The sequence below is a fragment of the Pistacia vera genome, unplaced genomic scaffold (assembly GCF_008641045.1).
Source record: "Pistacia vera cultivar Batoury unplaced genomic scaffold, PisVer_v2 Contig760, whole genome shotgun sequence".
Lineage (NCBI taxonomy): Eukaryota > Viridiplantae > Streptophyta > Magnoliopsida > Sapindales > Anacardiaceae > Pistacia > Pistacia vera.
In genome coordinates this window covers 345,753-370,166 of record NW_022196624.1, presented here as the reverse complement: position 1 = coordinate 370,166, position 24,414 = coordinate 345,753, and the positions used below count along the sequence as shown (strand labels likewise).

The following is a 24,414-nucleotide window of genomic DNA, read 5'->3' as shown; positions in this document are numbered from 1 at the left end:
AGTTAAGTTATACATTCCTTAATTTCATGACCATGTGTCAATGTGACGATGTTTGTAAATTCCAACAAATGCTCCAAGTTTCGTTTTTTCTATGGTCATAATCATATAGCAATGAGCTTCATACTGGAAGACATTTGGGACTGGGAGCCTACGCTACTAAAACTACTTCAATTTCATACCTGGAAAATTGGGTAAGAGCTACCCTGCTGAAATAAAAAAAAAAAAAAATATCCTACCAAAGAATCAAAAATATTAATTTACAGATCACAAGTTTCACAAACTAATTAGATAGTGCTTACATCCTTGAATTGGTTATCAGTTTCAGCATCCTAAACCATCATCGGGCAATTCAAACATCTGCAAGATTTCTTTATCAGTCTCAGCATTTCGATCTCGTCTTTCCAAGTGCTTAAATCTTGTGAACGCTGCAACCTGCATCTTCTGATGTCAAGTTCTCCTTCCAATTCTCAAATTCAGATCCACCAAACACCAATTGCTTTATTCCAACATGGCTGTCAGATGAAAAATCAAATGTCCAACAGTCAGCAGATAAATTTAGAAAGCAAAACTGCATGTACACAAATTAGGGTCAACAAAAACTACTGAAAAAGACCACCAGAAACACATAGTGTCCAAAAGCAACGTCAAAATCACTTAATGAGCTAAAAGCACATGAACTGCATAGGCAAATACCAGCTATCAATGTAGTGTTTACATAAACATACAACTAGATGTTGTATAACGGAACCAGATGGCACAATGCACTGTGGCAGCCTTCAGATAGTATCCTCCAGGGAAGCCCACATTGAGCCACTTTCCATTTGGAGTGGCTTCAAAAATTCATGGATGGAGATGTTTAATTCAGATCATAACTTTTGGCTACAGATTTCAAGAAGTTATAATAAACTATCAAGAGAAACAGAGATGTGGGAGCTTACTCAGAGCTTATCTGTGTCAAGGCATTGATCAAAACATCCAGAAGCAGTGGTTCAGTGGTCCCAATATCCACCCTGTTTAATGTTTTGATCACATCATTAGCACGAATATTTGAATTATCTGTTCCTAATTAATATACAGCATGGGCACATAAAATCTAAGCATCATACGGAAATGGAAAAGAGAAAGACACTTGAACACATTTACTGGACCTCTGAATCAAGTTCCATACCATATACGTGCTAAGTTTTCTTGAATCACAAGATCCCCAATGTTGTAAAATGTGGTTGGTGTTGCATTGGCTCCTCCAATAGCGTCGTAACTGGGTCTTTTATCCATAGGAGACTGTGATAACTGCAATGATACATAAGTATTAGGATTTACATATGTATATATCCAGAAACTAAACCAGATATGTAGCTCAACAGTTTTTTTGCTACAGGATTATGGCATGAAAAGTCCCTATTTGCAGTTCAAATGAGTAACAGGAAAATTACTTGCATATTCATGGAATTACATCCACCAAGACGCCCAATGATATGCCATGCTCGAATTGCCTGCAAAGTCCAAACCAGTGATATCATCCAAATATGTTTTCAATAATGAATTGCTGGATTTCAACTGTGAATATCATTTTTTGTTGTGTTTCAGAGAAGTTACTTACATCACAAATTAAGGAAATATCTTTCTCCAACGGAAGATTGTGGAATTCAAACCATATGTATGAGTTTGAGAAATCAAATCTGGCAATACATAACAGCAAGTTAACATAACAAGAGAATTAATGAACTGCTTCCAAGTGAAAAGAAAAAAATCCAACAGAAACTTAACATATGTCAGAAACAGGAAATGAAAGCAATTAAATCATATCATGCTAAAAACTTGCCATTACTCTAGGCTTTGGAATAAAAAATAACCTAACATTTGATAAGATAGAGAAGATGAGAGAAAGAACTTCATGAGTGTTTGGCCATTCAAGGAAATTGAGAATCAGCTAACAAGCAACTTGATTTCAGTCAAACACAGATGCAAGATGTAGAAATGTATCAAGTAAATTTATCAGCTAGATGCAACTGATAACTCCTATTTAAGTCTACATTAACATCAAGAGGTATATACTTCCCAAAAGCAAGAAAGATCAGCTCTGTAAATTTCAGTTGCATATGCCATGTGTTTACTTTGAATTTTATATTTAGATAAACATACTCAGATTTGGGTGTAACTAATCAGTGGTTTAATAAAACTTAATAGAAAGCATACAAATTTTCTGGAGTGCCTGTGACTTGACAGATCAAAACTTTTTGAAGACTACCGAAGTACATGATTCCTTGCAATTCCATATGTGTCTTTCTATCATGGAAAACAGCTCTACATAAGTGTCAACATGTGCATTTACAACATGAAACAAGCTATTTTTTTTCTTCACAACTCCTCCCACTTCCAATGCCACCACAAAAACCAATTTATAGATTTCAGACTACATATGAAAGTTAATATTAGTATGAGTCCATCAGGTATGTGAAAGCTTGAGTGATATTAGACAAGCTCAATTTGAAATGGAATTATTGCATATTATGCACTCCTACGAAAGTATAAGTCACAACATTTTCAAATGACTTCCCTTGCCTTGCCAAGACAATCGAGATCAGACAAAGATGTCGAACAACTGATTTTTTAAGTTTGAGCACTTCCACATTTTATACATCTTTGTTTAATTGCCTATAAGCTTGGCGTTTATGCAATCCACAAAGAACTCAAAGATAATATAAGTGAGCACAGATTATCGTTCGAGCGCCAAAATTAATTAAAAAGATTGAAAGAAGCGTTTCCAAATTTCTATCTACAGCTAACGGCAAACAAAAGCGCAAATGTCCTGAACCACAAACTTACTTGTTGAAAGTCACTTTCACAGGAGTCCCTGAGCCAGTCTTTGTATGCAATATTTTGTTTCTCTTCTTCTTTACTCTATCCTCCATCTAAACAGAACACAAAGTTATTTCCATACTATAAGCAACAGATAACTTGAAAAGCAACAAAATCCATTGAATTATTAACTCACTTTGGATTGCGCTTTTTGCGGGTCGTCCAGACAACTTCCCAAAATCTCCGCAAATTCAGGGTCTTTATCGTAATCCTTCTCTTGTTCTTTCCCTCTAAATCCTCTAGGCGACACCGTTTCAGCCTCTTCTTCTTCCTCATCTTTATCTATCTCGCTCTGCAATTTTTTGCCTTTCGTAAAAAAAACCGAAGTCCTGGGTGGCGTGTTGCTCTGTATGGAGAGCTTAACGGTCGAAAATAGCGGCAAACGGTTGGTGGAATGGCGGGTTATTTGGGTGAATGGAAGAGCAGGTACGTAGTTGTGCAGGACAAGCATTGTAGTATTGAAAGAATGGGCGTATTTTAGGAAGAAGCAGAGAGTGACAGTTAAAAGCTTGGATTGTCAGCGACTGAGTTTGCTCGTAATCGTGCGCCTTGAGAGGGTTTTAGGGAGGGTTTGCCATATCTGATTAGCGCTATGAAAATGAGTTATGCAAATTACGAGTCATTCCACAAATTCACTTTGATAGTTATAAATTATAATCTCAACTATTGAAAATGAAATGAAATCATCTACACCCAGATATTTTATCTCATAATGAGTAAAGGTTATATTCGTAATTATACAAAGCGATTCGACTATCTTTACGGTCCTGATAAGATTCTGACATTTATTTACTGTGATTAAATTAAAAATTATTCTAACATAATTATTGTAATAGGCCTTCAAATTCACCATTAATTTGCAAAAACTCCAGTCATAAATATCTGCAGATTACTTTGAAAAAAATTGGATGCGATAGATTAAAAAACGATCATCTGTATGTTTTATTTTTTTTGGTTTTATTATTACTATTTTGTTATTATCATCACTGTTACAATGTCTGTCTTTATTGACAAACGGTATCTTTGATTACGTCGGAGGACCTTTATCAAGCAAAATTAAAACGAAACTACCCATTCACCATCGTGATTGAATTTAATTGGTTGGATACTTATAGAAAAACAAAAGCTAACGTCATTTGTGTTTTGGATTATTGAGGGAGAAAAAAAGAGTAAAGATTGAGGAGGATGGAATTGATAGCGGGTGAGGTGTCGCAGATCACGAAGAAGCAGAGGTTCAGGTCACTTAAATTGGTGAGCGTGGACTTGGACGAAGTTCTCGTCGAACAACCGTACGGGGTGGACTATGGCAGGCTTCACAATGGCCTCTCTTACTACGTTCGTCGTAACTGTAAGCCCAGAATGAGAGCTGCTCTTGCTCTTGCTGTCAAAGTCGGGTATGCAACTTACATTTCTGATTTCACCATCATATTTTGTCTAATTCAATTCAGCTGTAACAAAACAATTTAAGGGATAAGTTGTCAATTGTCAAGGCGCCGTTACCTTTGATGACTCTGTGATAACCTATAAATCTAACTTCTTATGAAATGGAGAGAGTGATATTGAGGTATAGTGAATCTTGTTTTCAATAAGGCCTGTTTGATGGTTGAAAACATCTGTTAATTCCTTTGCCAATTACTAGTAGACATTGCTTTTGCAGAATGCTTTATTAGGGCTAACTCGCAAACTTGCTTTTAGGTTGGAGTTCATTATTAAATTTAATTAGGCGATGTGGTGTGGTGATTGAGTTCCTATTCTCCACTAAGTTCTGTAACTTTTCTTTTGGACTTATTTGAGGTTATTACATGCAACCACATAGCATTCGTAGAGATGTATATTGGAATGAAGCTAAACTTATTGGGTTCTTGGCAGCTCAGTTCTAGAAGAGGAGGATGAGCGAGGAGTTGCTCACATAGTTGAGCATCTTGCTTTTAGTGCCACTAAGAAATACACAAATCATGATATTGTCAAATTTCTAGAAAGTGTTGGAGCAGAATTTGGTGCCTGCCAGAATGCGGTAACATCTGCTGATGACACTGTATATGAGTTGTTTGTTCCTGTTGACAAGCCTGGACTATTATCTCAGGCCATTTCAATCTTGGCAGAATTCAGTACGGAGGTACCAAATAACTCCTTATTTGGTTATGCTGATATTGTGTGCTTTTAGGATAATTATTTTTGCAAAAACAGGTCCGAGTCTCAAAAGATGACTTGGAAAAAGAAAGAGGCGCTGTAATGGAAGAGTACAGGGGCAACCGAAACGCTACTGGAAGGATGCAAGATGCACATTGGGTCTTAATGACTGAAGGATCAAAGGTGCTGCTATTGGCTTAAACCTTTTTAGTGGTTGCATATATTCATTTATTAGTTACTTTATTACATATTTGTTAGTCTCTTCTTGTAGATATCACTTTTATGCTATAGTGTTATATATCACAATTAAGGTATCTTTCCTTCTTAACTTGATCAGGCCTTTTTTTTTATTTAAATTTTGTGCCCAATCATCTCTTGTATAGGTTTATATAGTGCATACCACATTCTAAGTTGTGCCTTTTGACATTTGCCAACAATTAAATTACTTCAGTACCATCTATAATATGGTGTGTGGGAGGGTATAATATGTGTATGCCAGGAAATGAGGGGGAAGGGTGTGATTGGAGTTTTTTTTTTCTTTTGAGTAACCGTGATTGGAGTATTTTTGTTTTGCCTTTTGAGCATCAGACTTCTACTATAAGAATTTTACTTTGGTTATAAGTGGGAGAATTGTCTAGTTTGGCTCATTTTTAGAGTGTGTCCAAGCGTTTTTGCAAATAGTGTAAGAAATAAGTTTGATTTGTCTTTTGAATTGTCATTCCTACATTGAGGATTTCAATAAATTTTATGTTTATTTTTTTTGCAGTATGCTGAGCGATTACCCATTGGATTAGAGAAAGTAATTAGGACAGTTTCTTCTGAGACTGTGAAATCTTTTTACCAGAAGTGGTACCATTTACATAACATGGCAGTGATTGCAATTGGAGACTTTCCTGATACAGAGGTTTGTATTTGTCCTATGTTAATTCCTATTTGAGTTACAAGTATGAATTGTAATCAAGATTTCTGATTCTTTATTTTCTCTCTTTTTATGCAGAGTGTAGTGGACTTGATAAAGACTCACTTTGGGCAGAAAAATTCAGCAACTGATCCTCCAGTTTTACCAATATTTCCAGTTCCATCTCATCAGGAGCCTCATTTTTCAAGTTTTATTGAGTCTGAAGCTGCCGGGGTTAGTATACTTCGAGTCTTATAATTTTCTATGATAACATTTCCCAATTAACAACATATGCATGTTTTATAAAATTTGCATGGAAATTTCCAATTCTAACATTATCATTTTAAATCTTTCTTTTACCAGTCTGCTGTGATGATTAGCTATAAGATGGCAGTGAATGAGTTGAAGACTGTAAAAGAATATAAGGAAATGCTTACAGAATCCATGTTCCTACATGCTCTAAACCAGAGGTTCTTCAAAATATCTCGCAGAAAGGATCCCCCCTATTTCTCATGTTCAGCTACTGCTGATGATCTAGTTCGTCCATTAAAGGCTTGTATAATATCTGCAGCCTGTAAAGAAAGAGGGACTTTGGAGGCCCTAGAGTCAGTGCTTATTGAGGTGTGCTTTTATCTTAATCTTATATCTTGGTTGCCTTTGTCTCTGTCTCTGTCTGTCTCGCTCTCTCATGCACACAAACACATGGCTGCTAATGCATTTTGTGTTAGGTTGCAAGGGTGCGACTACATGGGTTTTCAGAACGTGAAGTAGCTGTAGTTCGGGCATTACTGATGTCTGAAATCGAATCCGCCTATCTGGAGCGCGATCAAATGCAATCAACAAGCTTGAGAGATGAACTTTTGCAAGTATATTAGCTGCTTTCCTTAACTCTCCAATTACTTATAAGAAACTTCTCTTCGGGCCTGCTAAATAGTTCTTTATATTCCATTTTACAGCATTTTCTCTGCAATGAACCTGTTATTGGGATTGAGCACGAGGCTCGACTCCAGAAAACTATTCTACCTCGTGAGTAAATATGTCTTTTTAAACATACTTTGTTTAGTATACTTTAATGAATCAAGGATGACCTAACATATCATGGTGCTAACAATGGGTTTCATGTCCATAGAGATATCGGCGTTAGAAGTATCAAAATACTCAGAGAAGTTACGAACATCATGCAGTTGTGTCATAAAGACAATTGAACCTCGAACTTTTGCAAAAGTTGATGATTTGAAAAGTATTATGTCAAAGATTAATAATTTGGAGGATGAAAAGCGCATTTCTCCTTGGGACGATGAACAAATACCTGAAGAAATTGTTGGTACAAAACCCAGTCCAGGGTAAAGTTGGGTCCTTTTCTGCAGTAATACCTGTCCATATTTAAGTCATTGCATTGTGGAAATCCTAGGATTGTGATATTCATCGCAGTTTCTATTGCTTAGCTGCCTATTTAGATTCTATTTGTTTTTCACAAATCTTCAGTGTTGCATGATTCAGTATAATGAAATCTAGGCATTATATGTCATAAAATCTAGAGCAGTGCTAGTCTTATAAAGACAAATACAAAAGGGGCATACAAAGACAATTGCTACATTTGATCTTCATGATTTCTCTCTCTGTCTCTCTCTTTTTCCGTTCTTTCTTTCTTTTTCCCTTCTTGCTGACATAACTTTGTAGACCTCTTTGTATTGTCTTTGTAAAGATAACATTTTTCTAAAATCTATTGGATCATTATGTTTTATTTGTAATGTAGATTTTTCTTCTCTTAACCTTAATGGGTTTGACTGTCACTTGAGTGTGATTACTACATAAATTATTTATAGTGATTGAATTGTAATAGAAACCACTTAGAACATTTTTGCTATATAGTTTAGTGTAGGTGGCTTTAGTTTTAGTTGAAAAATTGGTTAGTTCCTTGGTTATATTTTTGCAAGTGTCAACATAGCACTATGAATGCTCCATATTAGACATGAAAATCAATAATTGCTTTTGGCACGCACTTATTTTTAGTGATCTATATTCCATATTTAGAATCCAACTTTTGTCTTCTTCCTATTAGATCTTTTCTCTTATGATGTCCTTATTTCTAGTCTTCAGCATACTTATATCTTTCCTTCTCTTAATTCATTTTGTGATAATTGTATGCCTACCCTTTTGTCTATTCTCTTTCTGTAAGGTGCAAGAGATGCTCATTGGCTTCAAAAATATGTTGCAAAGGATGAAAACTTACCCTAGTAATAGCCAATACGATAGCGATTTCATTATTAAAAAAACAATAAAAATTGACTCACTATCCAATCTTACAAACTTTCTCTCACAACCCAGACATGACAGCTCACAATTGGTTAGCTTACAAGTGGGCAGATATGACCCATAGCAAGCAGATGAAACCTATTTGCGAGCTAACCAATTGCGAACTGCCATGTTGGAGTTGTGAGAGAAAGTTTGTGAGATTGGATTGTAAGTGTAATATTGCCCCTAAAAAAAAAAAAAACAGTTAAATAGTGTTAGAGAAAGGTATTATTGGAGTTTGTCAAATTATTACTTAATGTAATTAGATTTCCATTTTACTTTATGGATAATTATCTCAGCTAGGGAATAGTATGATATGTCTTCCATCTTCTATCTTGAATGAACTATTCTTCTGTGTTTGGTTCAATTGGTTTTCTTTCGACTTCAAATAATTTTTGGTAACTTTATGACCTTATGTCTTCTTTCTGCATTCTTAATTGGTCCAGATAATCAGTGTGCATAAACATCTTGTGTTATTTGACGTACATGATTCTAAGCTAGGTCAAATGATTTGCTTCAGGAATATTGTACAACGGTTTGAATATCAAAATATTGGGGCTACTGAATTGATTTTATCCAATGGCATGCGAGTTTGCTATAAATGTACAGACTTCCTTGATGACCAGGTACATGGGCATGCAAGTTTTGTATAATCCTTGATTAGTGTCAGTTCATGAGTCATAGAACTCTTATCAACTCTTTCTTTGAACAGGTTCTTTTTACAGGTTTTTCATATGGGGGTTTATCTGAACTCCCAGAAAGGGAGTACGTTTCGTGCTCAATTGGATCAACCATTGCTGGAGAAATAGGTGTATTTGGTCATAAACCTTCAGTGCTGATGGATATGCTTGCTGGAAAGAGAGTTGAAGTTGGTACAAAGCTTGGAGCATACATGAGAACCTTTTCTGGTGATTGTTCACCATCAGACCTGGAAACAGCATTGCAGGTTTGCTTTTCTGGATTTACTACATTTAAATTTTCCTTATTATAGTCTCCTTTTAGAGGTTGAAATTTTATAAGATTGTAACATACTAATATCTACTTTAAGAAATATATTTTCTGATAACATAGTAAAAACCAATAAAAGAAATATATTTGCTTTATGTATGTAAATAATTTTTAGTGTTTATAATTATTTCATTTTCCTTTTCTGATCTCCCAAAAATAAGGTCACTTATGCATTACATATGCACTATTAATTACTATTTTCTTTCTACATGGAATAACCAAGTTTCTTTCTGCAGTGCTGTATTTTACCACTCGACGATGTATGTGTTTCTATTTGATTTGTCCTTTCAGATCCTGTGGTCCATGTGTTCCAAACATCTTTGCTGCACCATGCTTATGTAGATGTGTTTCTTAAATTCCTGCCAAAATGTTTTCTTGAAGTTTATAATTTTTCTTGGTCCTTGTTGGCTTTTTAAAAGACTTGAGCACCCTACAGAAATCTGTAGGTGCATCATAAGGAATGAGATCATAATATTAACATCTGCCCAATTTTCTTGGCTGAACAATTTTTCTTAAATGATTTGAAGTCCCCAAGATTATTCACATTTGTTGCCAGGGAATCATTTTAGAATATTCAGAATTTGCTATAATTAATTGCTGAGTATATAGTGTTCTTTTTTTTTTTTTTTTCCTTCTTCTATATTTTACTACTTAGCTTGAAGCAACCACTGCACTTTTGTCTCATTGGAAATATGCTAAATGCTTTTTCGCTGCCTACATTCTATATTTTAAAGAATCTAACTGTAAGGGTGTCTCAATCTGTCAGTTCTTAATTGTGATTGTACTGGCAGCTTGTATATCAACTATTCACAACAAATGTAACACCAGGAGAAGAAGAAGTCAAAATAGTGATGCAAATGGCAGAAGAAGCAATTCATGCTCAAGAGAGAGATCCATATACTGCATTTGCAAATCGGGTGAAGGAGATCAACTATGGAAACTCTTACTTTTTTAGGGTAAGCATCATTTTCCGTTTTAAATTCACTGATGCTTTTATGATGGATATGCCCTCCTTACGTGGGTTTTTGTCTGAAAATGCAGCCCATTAAAATAAGGGACCTTCAAAAAGTTGATCCAATAAAAGCTTGTGACTATTTCAACAGCTGTTTTAAGGATCCATCAACTTTCACTGTTGTGATTGTTGGCAACATTGATCCTACAATTGCAATTCCTCTGATATTGCAGTATCTGGTGAGTTGAAACTGTTGTTAACCTATCTATGCCTAGAGTTTTTGAAATTTATGTTAATCTGTGGTGTGATTTTCCATGCAGGGTGGGATACCAAAGCCTCCTGAACCTGTTCTCCATTTTAACCGTGATAAACTCAAAGGCTTACCTTTTACCTTTCCAACATCCATAATAAGGTGTGTGGTCTATATTTACAAGAGGGTTAGACACTTTTAGCAGTTACTGGGGTTATTTTAGTATATACCATCTTGGTTAATTTACTGATATATGTTCCTTTTTCTGTTGCAATCCATAATCTCTAATGCATTGGGTATACTTGCAGGCAAGTGGTCCGCAGCCCCATGGTTGAAGCACAATGTTCTGTCCAACTATGCTTTCCTGTTGAGCTGAAGAATGGAACAATGGTTTGTGGCTCTCTTTTGATTTATCAATTAATAAATGGTGTCCTGTAACATCCTGAGGTCTTTCATGTGTGTTGCTTACTGATGATTTTTAATGTGAATTTCTGTTTGAAAAAATTAAATTGCAGGTGGAAGAGATTAACTATGTTGGGTTCCTGAGCAAATTTCTTGAAACGAAGATGATGCAGGTTCTTCGTTTCAAGCATGGGCAAGTATGTGTTTTCCCTTATATTTTGTTTTTATTAATTTTCTTATTCTTTGGCCTAATTTTGTTAATGTTCTTTATTCTTCAGATCTATTCTGCTGGTGTTTCAGTATTCCTTGGTGGTAATAAACATTCAAGAACTGGTGATGTACGTGGTGATATTAGCATAAATTTTTCTTGTGATCCAGAGATCTCTCCAAAGCTGGCAAGTGTTTATAGTTGTACATTTTTCATCTTTAATGTTAATATGATAGTAGCCGATTACCCTATCCGCTCAATTTTTGTTTGTACAATATCTATCTACAGGTTGATCTTGCCTTGGATGAAATCTTACATCTTCAAGAGGAAGGGCCTTCAGATCAGGATGTTTCAACCATACTCGAACTCGAGCAAAGAGCCCATGAAAATGGATTGCAGGTTAAAATTTTCTATTTCTTTTGTGTCTAATTATGGTCCTTTGGTTGCCAAATGCAAGTCATAAAGGAAAGAAATGCATTGGAACCTTACATCTACCATTTGAACCCTATGTATTAGTGATACTTCAAATCAAGCTTAATATTTTAGTTTCATTGACATGAGAAATGAATGTTATTCCCTGCCATTAATCTTTGTTGTTGATTGCTACTGATCTTTCAGGAGAACTACCACTGGCTGGACAGAATTTTATGCAGCTACCAGTCAAGAATATACTCTGGAAATGTTGGGACTTCTTTTGAGGTTGGTAGCTCTCACTGTGTTATTCTACGTTGGGATCCCACATTGAAAGGGAAAAGGGTGGGCATGTGGGTTATAAAGGCTTGGGCACCCTCCCTTGGCAAGCCGGTTTTCCAAGGAGAGTTCTACCCAAGCCCATGAAAGACCCATGGCCCAGCCCAAATTGTTGAGTTATTGGAGTGGGTTCCTATCATTCTACCATTGTGAAACTGTAGTTTGTCTCTATGTGTTGTTTTAGAACTCATGCAAATTTTGTCTATCCTGTGATGTGTTTTCAGTGATGTGTGATAGCGCTTGATCGTCTGGTACAAGGGCTTGATCCGAATTATTGCTTCTCTTGGTTTAAAATTATTTTGAACAAGATTTTTTTTTTTTGGCAATAGTAATGCAATATAGTACAGAGGTCTGGTCATTGAGTTCAATATTCGTACAGTCTCTTCTTTCTTACCTTGTTAAGCGTCCAAGTATGATTTTTATGATTTGTGCTCTAAGTGCTTGTCTTGGAGGTAACCTTACTCTCAACACAAGCGTCTTTTGAGACTTTATATAACTGGAACAGAGTTCAGCATATGAATGACATTGGCAGCAAAAATTGCAGCAATTAGATAATCCTAATTTCAAAATTACCGTGTTGCCTTTATCATTTCTCTTCTAAAGTTAAGGATAAGAGCAAAGAAAAGAAAATAAATAGCTTTAGCATGCAATTTCTCAAGCTTTTCAACTATCTCATTTGTTGGACTCATGTTTTAAAGCTTTGAAAGCAGAAACATACTCAAGCATCTCATTTCTGTGCATCACTTTTATTGATTTAGTAACATAAAAATATTGAATTGTTTGTTTTCTGAATTTCAGTGATTATCAAGTTCTGAATTTGTTTCCATTGCAGATTCAAGATGAAGCACGATTAAAAGTCAGAACATCTCTGACGTCATCAACATTGCAGTCAGCACTGCAAAGGATGTTACCTTATTCTTGCAATAGACAGTACACAGTAGTGATTCTGATGCCTCAGACGTCTCGATTTAAGTTATTGGGATCATTTTTTCAATCCACTCAGACCATTAATTTTAGAGATCCAAAGGTTAGTTGTCTGCTTGTTTTGTTACTAGTGTGTATACGACACAATGAAGAAGCATGCATTTCTTACATTGCAGCAGCTGTTATAACTCCCCAATCTGTGAATTTGCTTTCAGTGAGCTCTGCATCATTTTTACTGAGTTGAAGTAATAATTTGTTGATAATACACTTAATATATCAGTGCTGTTATTGCTGCAAAATCACTGATTGCTTATTACATGGGCTCTGTATGCACAATATGGTATTACTGAAACTCAAGATATTTCCTTACCTTGCTATATTTATATAACTCGTAAGTGTTGTTGGTTGTGGCAGATTTTGGCAGGCATTGCTGGTTTGACGATTGTAGCTCTTTGTTTGTGGAGAAATTCTCGGAGAACCCTGAAAGGCTGAAATAATTGGAGGCTCTTTTTTTTTTTTTTTTTTTTTATAGCAGAGATAATATACTTGAGAAGAAATCAGGAATTAGGATACATTGTTTCTGATATGAAGAACGATAGAAGAGGCATTAGCTCCCAAATAGTTGATTTTTAAGAAGAACAATAAAAGCACCAGCTGCTGTTCCCCAATCCCTAGCAAGCACTTCTCACATCGTTGTATATTTGTCTTCTGATCTTATGAGATGTTTTTTATTTTTTAAATGTAAGTTGTGGAGTATTATTGATCATACTATGGGGAACTATACTTGTAATTGAAGCAGTAAAAAAGACTTAAAACACTGCTGATAATAAGGAATATTTTGACTCCGAACAGAAAGACCAGTGCTCCGCCGCCATTGTTTTCTCTTCCTTTAATGTATTTGGGCATCTAGCGCAAAACAGAAAGGAAAATTGACTTCATTTTACTAGCATTAACAACTGTCTACTCTTCTTGTCGTGTATGGAGCGTGCTTCTTTTCGGAACAAAATTATGTCAATTGAAAAATGCACCTACTGCTGTTCCTTCCCCAATACCTGACGGCTGTTTGATTTCAATCAGGATAAATATATATTTTTTTGTGTCCATCAACGAGGCATACAAATATTATTACGAAAAAAAACGTTTGAATCAGGATATTTTTACGAATAATTTTTCAGATGTAATAAGACTTATTAAAAATCAACTTTTTTCTTTTTTAAATTTTAAAGGGGATTTTAATTTAAATTACATATCGCAAATGTTACTTTTTGAAAAAAAATACTTTCATATTACAAACATCAATAATGTTATATGGCCTACGAGGCGCAGAAGTGAAGGCCCAACTAGCTATAACAAAAGCCCGACAAGCTGTTGGGCATGAAAATGCTCCTAGTGGTTACCTTAAGTATCTAAAATGCCACTTCTATGACAAAAAACCCTTTTGTTGAGCAAGCCAGCCTTTGGGGTTTTGTAGTGCAGAGAGAAAGAGAAAGAGAAAGAGATGGGGAGGAGGATATTAAACGACGCGTTGCGGTCAATAGTGAATGGAGAGAGGAGAGGCAAATCTAATGTAGAGCTGAAACCAATCTCCACTGTGATGTCTTCTTTTCTTAATATCATGAAATATCGAGGTAAATCTAATCTTCTATCCCTTAAACACTTTTTTAATTGATGTATATGTACCATGTTTAATTCAGTGTTTATAGTCAGAAAAAGAGACCACACCCCTTGTTCATGGATAAAACTTTATCAAACATCTATACGTGGGAGGAAGAGGAGTGCTACATGAATCTCTGTTTGAAACTAAACCTTATTACTATGCTGCATATTTTCGAGAACTCTTTTTAATTTTATTAAGGATGCAACTTAATTTTCATTAGGAGGGTTGATACTCATGGCTGAGATAGGTGTACTTTTTCCATTTTAAGATCTGGAGCTCAACAGTAGAAACATTAGATATCTCATCATGCTTATAGCTCTGGTTCAGGTTCAGGGGCTTATCCATTAGAGGACTAACCTGGGTTGTAGCCTGGGCTAGCCCTCTGGGAAAATTAAAAATTTAAAGATGTTGGTTATTTTTATCACGAAATAAAAAATTCTAAATAAATTTTGGAAAAATGTAATCCTCTCTTTTAATCACATTCTCTCTAATCTTTGTAAAATTCTTGAAAAGCAATATAATGGTCAAGACCAGGTTATCATTTTCTGTTTCATAGACTTCATTAATTTTCTTTATGAACAATGAAACCAACTTTGATTTTCCACATGATAACATATTAGCTTTCCAACTCGCAATGTTAAGTAACATGTTCTGTTAACATTAACTTGTATGTATGTTATATTGACATGAGCTGTGTAGACTGTAGATCCTTTTCCATTTTCTTTATGAAATTTAGTTGTTTTGATTTTATTTTGTGAAGATCAATTATCTCCATCTTTTTTAAATTTGAAATTAGAATTTGCTTGATCCATGAGATTAAATTGATTTTTCTAGTTAATTTTGAGATTGATTCCCTAATTTTCATTGAGAAAATTGAATGACATTACTAATTATGAAGAATTGGTAAAACACTATCAATATATCATTTTTATAATTTTTAGTATATACATATAGAGAGTTGGGAATTTATTTTCATTTTTATTAGTCAAATTTAGGTGGTATGAAAGTTCTCTAAAGAAAAAAAAAAAAAAAAAAAATTCTATTTTGCATTTATGAGTAAGCGGTTTGTTGAAAAAGAAGTTTTATTTTAGCTTGGGCTGAGATAAATTCCTAGCTGTACAGCCTAAGCCTCTGCTTTGGTTCTTACCACATGAGTATCAAATCAATTTAGATGACATCCTTTCCGAAATGTCTACATATTTACAAATCACTTACAGTTCATTCCAAATAAATTTTGCGTTTTCTGTATTAGAAGTTATTATCATAGATGTTTGAGCAGTTTTCAAGGGTTAAGTGGTTGGTTTTTTGTGAATGGGTGTGGTTGGGTTCAAAACCTCATGGTAATACTGCTAGTCTTAAATTTTTGCTATTGAGCGTTCTTAAATATACTTATCATATGCTTGGATTTATTTTCGGCTATATCTGTATTCAGTAAAAAGAAATGTGAGCAAATAAAATAGGGCCTTCCTGATGAGCTATTTATTAATTATTATTATTGTTATTATGAGAAACTGTTACCAGCTTATCATTTTTAAATGCTATGAAGTGTATATGAAATAATGATTTTATTAATATCTTTTGGAATGTCTCAATTTAAAGGATTTGACAGAGGAAAGTCTTAAATATTGTTTGTTAACTAGAGAGGAGATGAATGTTATCTTGGAAATCCGAGGATTTCTCTGTAATAACTAGATCCTTATGATAACTGGAGTTGACATGCTTTAAAATTTATTAACTCTTCATAGTTTATGGTGGAAAATAGATTTTTTTCTTTCTTGAAGGGTCAGATTTGATTAAGGTTTTATACTAATGTGTATTTCTTGCTAGAACCAGATTTGGCTGCTTTAAAGTGGTTGACATTGTACCTGTATTTTTGGAATGAAGTATGATTCCAGAAATAGTATTTATGACGTATGAATGTTCCTATTATGTATATCTGTTAGGCCATATCTAATTGCTTGGGGAAGATCAGTAATTTGCAAATTGCTCTATATCTTTTGGCTGCTTCCTGGCTTTTGTTTAGGCTGCATGCCCACCAACACCAAGTCCTGGAGTGGATTTTAAACATTATTCTCTGAAGTTGCTCTAATGATCTTTTTTTGATAAATAAAGGGGCTTGTGTTAGCTAACTAGTACGTTTTGTTGTAGTGCATTACATTTTCTTATCCTATTTTGTTTGTGGCCTACATGCTTTGAAGTAGTTAGTCTATTGGTCAATTTGTTGTGACTTATAGTTTGTTAACTTGACCTTTTTTCTCCTTTTAGGATATATCAAGGATTTTCAAGTTTATGATCCACATAGGGTGGGGAGGATAACAGTTCAACTACTAGGCAGGGTTAAAGATTGCCGGGCGCTCACTTACAGGCAGGATATCAAGGCGAAAAATATTGAAGAGTACACAACACGTACACTTCCAACTCGTCAGGTTTGTTCAGATGTCTCCTTTTAAGTTCTTTTAAGTGCCTGTTTAGGGGGGAATGGTTTACTGGTAAGAAATGCTGTGTTACCGGGTGTGTCTGTGAAACCTAACATGTTTCCAAAAAAAAAAAAAAAAGATTATATCCTGGACTTATCTTGTGCGCTTTTTCTTTTTCTGATTTCTTGCAATGCAGTGGGGTTATGTTGTGATAACAACTCCGGATGGTGTTTTGGATCATGAAGAGGCTCAAAGACGAAATGTAGGTGGTCAGGTTCTTGGTTATTTTCATTAGATAACCTTCTTGTCTATCTGAAAACATTTGGGTGGGGAATAGTTTGGAAGTAGCGGGCGGCCTACCTTCACCAGCAAGAATATGTTAAACTTTCAGTTCAAATCTATCTGGGTTTTGTATCAATTGTCGAATTCGATAAATGATAGAGCATAATTGAACAGGTCTGGTTGTCGATGCAATGTTTTCCATACATTTAACACTAATGATTGATTCGTGCTGTTTGCATCTTTCTGGCATGTTAAAGTGTGCAAAACACACTCTAGCCAAGTTCTGCGGCAATATAATAAAATCTCAAAAATCTCGTTGCAACAGATGCACCAGGCCAATTTCCATCCTGTAATATATGGGTAGTTAAAATCCATTAGTCAAGTCACTAATGAAAATTAACCAAGTATTAATCAAAAATCCATTTGGTAATTTCCATTAATCAAGTCACTAATGAAAATTAAGGAAATACTAATTTTTAATTAACCTCTCCACCATCTATTCTGCGGCCTATGCTACACTGCGCTTCCCTTAAAATCACCATCTACCAGTTCAAACCAAAATTCGGCGCATTTTATTAAAATGCCAAATTAAGTTCAAATCTAATTAGAAGGTTACGTAGTTTGAAATTGTTAAAGTAAACAGTCTTATTATTGATTAAGGTTAAGTATTGTGTAATCTTTTAAAAATTATAATATTGCCAAAAAGCCAAAATTTTTGCAAACAAACCCAAACACCTTATTTTTCTTCCTCTTGCCATTAATGCATCCCTCCCTTGGTTGTTGTTTCTTCTAAGCTTCGTCTACATTTTCTTCTTCTTCTGCATCTTCTTCTGCATTTTCTTCTTCGTCTACATCTTCTTCTTCCTCCACCATTAATATTTTCTTCTTCCTCTGTCATTAACACCTTCTTTTTCCTCCGCCATTAACATCTTCTTCGCCAAAGATCTGCCTCTTCCTCCTCCTAACATTTCGTCCAGGTATGTGTATCTCTTCTTTGCATTTTATATTTCTATTTAAAACAATTTAATGATGGATTGTGTTTGGGTTATGATTTCAATTTAGTGGCTTAGGTTCTTTGGTTGTGTTTGATGTAATGCAAGTGGAAAGGAGTGAGATTTGTTGATGATTTTCTTGCATTGTGGGCAGCTGGGGGTGGTAGCATCGATTATAGGTGAAGATGATTGAAAATGTATTCTGGAGCTAATGGATCGCTTAAGCGATTTAGTATATCGCTTAAGCGATCTGGTATAAGTCTGATATATAATAGCAGATCGTTTAAACGATCTGGTATAAGTTTGGTATATGACAGCAGATCGCTTAAGCGATCAAACTTATTTATACAAAATCGCTTAAGCGATACACCAGATCGCTTAAGCTACTTTGCAGATGTTTTTTAAAATTTGTCAACCCTTAATATATCGGTTAATAATTTTTTTTTTTCTTGCATTATAGGCATTTGGCTATTATTAGACATGAGAGAAGTTGTTTCGGGTGTTGACTATTTTGGTGAGTGGCTAGATGCTATTTCGTTTACTTGTTCACTAGTTTCTCTTGGTTGTAAGTCAATCTTTTGTGGTGCATTAAACTGATTTTATATCCTTGTATTTCTAGCTATGCCATCAAGAAAAATGATGAAATCGAGAGAGTTGCCAAGGCCAACCGTTGAAGATTTATTAGTGAATCATAAAACAATTTTAATGGTTTTGATGATTACTTTATGAGATTACATTTTTTGTCTCCTGAACTTGTTATGAATGCTTTGTTGTTTTCAATTTTTTATGTTGACAATTGGATATCTTTTTGTTTGAAGTTTTGAATAGATGATAGTAAGGATGCTTCTAGTTACTTAATTGTTGCTCTTATTGTGCTACTAAATTCATTCAATATTTAGTTGTTATTGTGCTACTAAATTAATTAAATATTGAGATGTTGTTGTGCATGTAACTTCATTCAATATTGAGATGTTATTAATATAGGATCGCTTAAGCTAATTTTCTTGAATTTGAGAAGGAAATGTCAAGTACAAATAAAATTAGCCTTGGTCGCTTAAGCAATCACGGCTTATCTGTACAGGATCGCTTAAGCGAGAATTGACATCGCTTAAGTGATCTTAAATTTGAAAAGGAATACTCAAGTACAAAGAAAATTGGCCTTGGTTGCTTAAGCGACGTAAGCTATCGCTTAAGCGATCATGACTTATCTGTATAGGATCGCTTAAGCAAGAGTCGATATCGCTTAAAACGATCAAGGGTAATTTACTTTTGTACTTAGAATAATCCTTCTCAAATACACAATTGCTTAAATGATCAAAGGTAATTTAAACGATGTCACCCCAAACAGGTCAATAACTTCATTACCAACCCTTCATTCATTATTGAATTACCTTCAATATTATAAATGTGTTTGCTGGTAATATGCAACGGAAGGTATTAGGTAGGCTCTTCCAATCACGTGCCAATAAAAAATGCAACCTCGTTGATTTCAACAGGCTCATCATATCCGTAAGTGACGTACTTCACAATCAGCTTCAACGTATATCAACTGTTTTCAATAAGCAATTCTTCAAGTAAGAGCATCTCCAAATGACTCTTTATATGACCCGAATTCTTTATTATAAAGAGTCTATCTATAAAAACAACAGTCCAATAAGTTCTTTATCTTTAAAATATAAATTAGAGAGTGAGTTTGACTCTCAATATTTAGAGAGTCAAATTTTACTCCCAATCCAAATTTTAATTAATAAACTACAAGTTTCTATGCATTTTATTTATTAATTCTCTCTCCCATTAAGTCTTTTTTTTTTTTTTTTAAATAAAGAGTATCTTCATTAAATTTAAAGAGTCTATTGGATTTAAATAAAAATTGTGTTCTTTATATTTAAAAATTAATAAAGATACTCTTTATTTATATGAAAGATGCTCTTAAAAATAAAGAACACTATTGGAGATGCTCTAACAACTGCAATGAGCCTTCATGCTTCAAATGTGAAGGTATTAGGAGTGCTTTTGTTTTGGATGGTTGCTACTTGTATGAACCATCATTTTAAGACTCTGACCGTCTTCCATACTTTACAAGAATTCGAGTTAAGGCTTTCATTTCCTGAAATATAACAAAATAAAACATAGATTAGATTTCCTCAAAATTTAGACAATGTCAAGTATTGACCGAAGTCGTCTGAATCCCCAAGATTCGGATTGATTCAGCCAGTATACAATATATATAGGACTTGGAGCTTTGGCGACACCAAGGTATTCGCTCGAATTTGGCTGAATTCAGTCAGGAATGGTTTTGTCCAAAAGGTTGAATGTGGTCAAATACCTAAGAATTCGGATGATGTCGGCTAGTATACAATACATGCAGAACTCGGGTTTTGGCTGACACCCAGGTATTTGGCTAGATTCGGTCAAGACAAGTTCTGTCCAAATGGTCGAATCCAGTCGAATCTAGCAATATATGGGTTTCGGCCAAAACTCCTTCAACCTTTAGCTAATTTTTTGTTTGAATCCTTCAAAGTTAACCGAAACCCTACCCAGATTACGCCTAAACCACCCATTTTCAACATAACCATTGAAATATAAGTTTAATCAACTATAACAATAACAAATCATTTCAAAAATAACTTATTTAACATATTTCTTAGACGTGTATGGAACATACTCAAAATTTTATAATTTCTCAACTTCTAATTTATGGTCTCAATATCTTTAATTCAAATTACCTAAATGACCTTTGTTTGTTAAATGTGGCTTAACGGACACTAGCTGAGTAGGTTTACCTGTTAACCTAATGACATTTTCTATGCACTTGGAAAGCATTAAAATCTTAAGGGGTGTCAATGTTATTAATCCTAAATAAATCAACAATGTCAGAGCATCTCCAAATGAACTTAAAGAGTTTATGTATAAAAACAAGAGACCAACATATTCTTTATTCTTTAAATATAAATTAAAGAGTGAGTTTGACCCTCTATATCTAGAGAGTCAAATTTCACTCTCTATCTCAATTTCATTTAATAAATTACAAGTTTTCATGCATTTTATTATTAATCATCTTTCATATTAAGTCTCTCTCCTATTTATTAAGTCTAATTTAAAGAATCCATTGGATTTGAATAAAAAATTTGTTATTTATATTTAGAAATAAATAAAAATACTCTTTATTTATATGAAATGTACTCTTTAAAATAAAGAGCATCATTGGAGATGCTCTTAGACCTACAAAAGAAATCTTACAAAGATGAAGAGTGAATATAAAAGGTTAAACACATCATATTTATTTGTTTTGTTCATTTTTTATCATATATATAAATACAATAATACTAAATATTTAAATAAAATTTACAAAGATTTGTATACAAATTGACGTGACACAAAATGAATGAAAGGGTAAATATTGTAGGATTTGTTTGTATTTATAATATTTCTATAAATAAATAGAAGATTAATAAGCTAAAAAAAAGAAAAGAAAACGTGTCTAAAACCCCTCAGGCCTTAACAGCATATACATAGAGAGGCATAAAGCCGGGGCAGTTTATTAAAAGGCCATTTCAAGTTTGCATTTAATTAAAAGGCTATCAAGTTTTAAAGTGTTAACTCAATAGCCATATTATTGATTAAGGGTAATTAGTGCTTAATTAGGATTAATGAAGTATTATATAATCTTTTCAAAATTATACTATATTCCCACAAACTTGAAATTGTTGCAAACAAACCCAAACACCTTCCCGCCATTAATGCATCTCTACCTCTGCATCTTCTTCTCTTCTTCTTAGCTTTGTCTACATCTTCTTCTTCCGCTGCATCTTCTTCTTCTTCCTCCTTCCTCTGCATCTTCTCCTTCCTCTGCATCTTCTTCTTCTTCCTCCTTCCTCTATATCTTCTTGTTCCTCTGCCATTAACACTTTATTCTTCCTCCACCATTAACATCTTCTCCGCCAAAGATCCCCTTCCTCCTCCTCCCGACATTTCCTCTAAGTATGTGTATTTCCTTTTTACATTTTATATTTAGACTTACAAAGATTTAATAATGGATGGGGTTTGGGTTATGATTTTGATTTAGTTGTTTAGGTTGTTGGGTTGTGTTTGATGTAATGCAAGTTGAAAGGAGTGAAATTTGTTGAAAATTTGTTCTGGGTATGTGTTCTGGGTATGATGGAATCAATTGTAGGTGGAGATGACAGAAAATGTGTTCTAGGTATGATGGATCGCTTAAGCAATCTGATATATCGCTTAAGCGATCTGGTAGGTCTGGTAATGCAGCAAATAGATCGCTTAAGCGATCTGGTAAAAGTGTGGTGTATAGGAGCAGATCACTTAAGCGATTAGTAAATGGCATAAGATCGCTTAAGCGATCATGGTTATTTATACTGGATCGCTTAAGCGATCAATTGTATCACTTAAGCGATCCAGTATAAATAACCATGATCACTTTAGCAATACAGTAGACCATATAAGCACTATGCAAATTCTTTTTAAAATATTTGAACCCTTAGTACAACATTTAAGAATTTTTTTTTTCTTGCATTACAGGTAGTTGGCTATTATTACACATGGGACAAGTTGTTTTGGGTGTTGAATATTTTGGTGAGTGGGTGGAGGGAGCACGTAGCTGGCAATGGATTGGGAAGAGCAAAGAAGCTATACCAATTGCTGGAGCACAGAGGTTAGTTTTGATGAGTTGATTGATGAATTAATTAGAAGAGGTAATTTGAGTTGCTCACGTAGTGATATAGTTGTGAAGTATCTTTTAAGCAGAGTTCCTGAAAATTATAAGGTACCTCCTGTTATATTAAAGTCGGATGAAAGTGTGAAGTTATATATGATTGATGTGGCCGATAATGGTTAGAGGCCGATTTTAAGGGTTTCTCTTGTAGAAAAACCGTTCGAAGTTGGTTCAAAGGAAGGGGATAACGAGGAAGTAGGCAGAGATTTGCCTGGTTTTAATTTGAACTACGAGGCCAATGATTTGTTAGTTGAAAAATCAAGAGTAGACGGTCAATTGGGTGGTGAGGAGGACACTGTAGAAGAGGATGGTGATGGGGGGTAGAATGAAAATGTTGAGGAGGAGGACCCCGTAGATGTTCCCACAGATGTAGAGATTCTTTAAATACAGATTATGCAGAATGCGTAGATTGTGAGGAAGAGAACACTATGGTCGTTTATGCAGGTTCAGAGAGGGCAATTGGAGGTAATAGTGAATCAGCTCATGTTTTTACAGATGGATCGGAGTTACACATAGGGTATTTATTTGACAACAAAGAGAAAGTGGTGAGGAAGCTAAAACTTGTTGCCGTGAGAGGTAATTTTGAGTTCATCACCAAAAAGTCAAATTCATTGGCTGTGACGGTTGTATGTCGTGATCGAAAGTGCAAGTGGCGGATTTATTGTAGAAGGTTGGCGGAGTCGAAAAAATTTATGCTTAGCACATATACCCGTGAGAACACTTGTGGTTTGGGACATATTTCAGGTGAGCATCGACAAGCGTCCGCTGATGTTATTGGACAATTTGTCAAAAGTCGGTTCGTTGAAGGGAAAGGTCCATCTCCTAAAGACATTCAGAGACTTGTGCGCACAGAGTTGGGATGTGCTGTTAGTTACTGGAAATGCTGGAAAGGGAGACAACATGTACAAGATTTTGTTAGGGGCACGCCGAAGCACGGGTACGCAGTATTAGAAGCGTACCGTTATATGCTTGAGTTGACAAACCAAGGTAACAAGACGGCTTTGAAGTGGGATAGGAATATGATGTTTAAATATTTTTTTGTTGCTTACAGTTCTGCTATAAGGGGTTTTGTAAACATAAGAAAGGTGTTGGCTGTTGATGGTTGCTTTCTGACGGGAAAGTATGGAGGTACATTGTTGGTGGCCGCTGCACAGGACAACGAGAATCACACATATCCTGTTGCATGGTGTGTGGTTGACTTTGAGAATGACAAGTCGTGGACTTGGTTTTTTCAGCAGTTACGTATGATAGTGCCTGACACGGATGAGTTATGCATAATATCCGATAGGCATAACTCTATAAAGAAGGGGATTGCCACTATTTATCGTCAAGCACATCACAGATTCTGTATGAGACACCTTGGTGAGAACATAAAACAAAAGTTTAAGTGTGCTGGCCTCCTTCAGACATACTACATGGCAGCAAAAGCTTATCAGGTTGATGCGTTCAAGGAGCAGTTCCAACAAATCCGAATCAAGGATGATAGAGTTGCTAAGTATCTTGAGCATGATGTTGGTTTCGAGCAATGGAGTAGAGCTTACTTTCATGGAAGAAGGTTTGATGTCATGACCACGAACATAGTTGAGTCCATAAATTCGAAGTTGTTAATAGAAATAGAGTTTCCAATAGTTGCACTTTTTGATGCAATCCAAAGGAAACTG

General features: G+C 34.8%; 3 protein-coding genes across 3 annotated transcripts; 2 read left to right on the top strand and 1 right to left on the bottom strand.

Moving 5' to 3' along the window:
- Positions 1 to 216: 216 nt before the first annotated feature.
- Positions 217 to 3,510, bottom strand: LOC116116096. Its single transcript, XM_031402204.1, has 7 exons — positions 2,996 to 3,510; positions 2,827 to 2,912; positions 1,601 to 1,679; positions 1,434 to 1,493; positions 1,169 to 1,290; positions 939 to 1,010; positions 217 to 512 (listed from the first exon to the last, which is right to left on the bottom strand). Exons 1-7 carry the CDS (start codon positions 3,308 to 3,310, stop codon positions 410 to 412), a joined length of 837 nt encoding a protein of 278 aa, XP_031258064.1. The 5' UTR covers positions 3,311 to 3,510; the 3' UTR covers positions 217 to 409.
- A 357-nt stretch (positions 3,511 to 3,867) lies between these two features.
- LOC116116098 (zinc protease PQQL-like) lies at positions 3,868 to 13,208 on the top strand. Its single transcript, XM_031402206.1, has 21 exons — positions 3,868 to 4,253; positions 4,729 to 4,975; positions 5,047 to 5,172; positions 5,756 to 5,893; positions 5,987 to 6,121; positions 6,251 to 6,508; positions 6,616 to 6,753; positions 6,844 to 6,913; positions 7,017 to 7,230; positions 8,703 to 8,808; positions 8,895 to 9,128; positions 9,982 to 10,146; positions 10,232 to 10,381; positions 10,463 to 10,554; positions 10,701 to 10,782; positions 10,908 to 10,991; positions 11,073 to 11,189; positions 11,291 to 11,401; positions 11,621 to 11,701; positions 12,585 to 12,779; positions 13,091 to 13,208. The coding sequence occupies exons 1-21, from the start codon at positions 4,045 to 4,047 to the stop codon at positions 13,166 to 13,168; spliced, it is 3,030 nt and encodes a 1,009-aa protein (XP_031258066.1). The 5' UTR covers positions 3,868 to 4,044; the 3' UTR covers positions 13,169 to 13,208.
- Positions 13,209 to 14,140: 932 nt separating this feature from the next.
- Positions 14,141 to 17,272, top strand: LOC116116095 (40S ribosomal protein S15a-5). The gene is made up of 3 exons (XM_031402202.1): positions 14,141 to 14,304; positions 16,599 to 16,759; positions 16,947 to 17,272. The coding sequence occupies exons 1-3, from the start codon at positions 14,175 to 14,177 to the stop codon at positions 17,043 to 17,045; spliced, it is 390 nt and encodes a 129-aa protein (XP_031258062.1). The 5' UTR covers positions 14,141 to 14,174; the 3' UTR covers positions 17,046 to 17,272.
- The last annotated feature ends 7,142 nt before the right edge of the window (positions 17,273 to 24,414 follow it).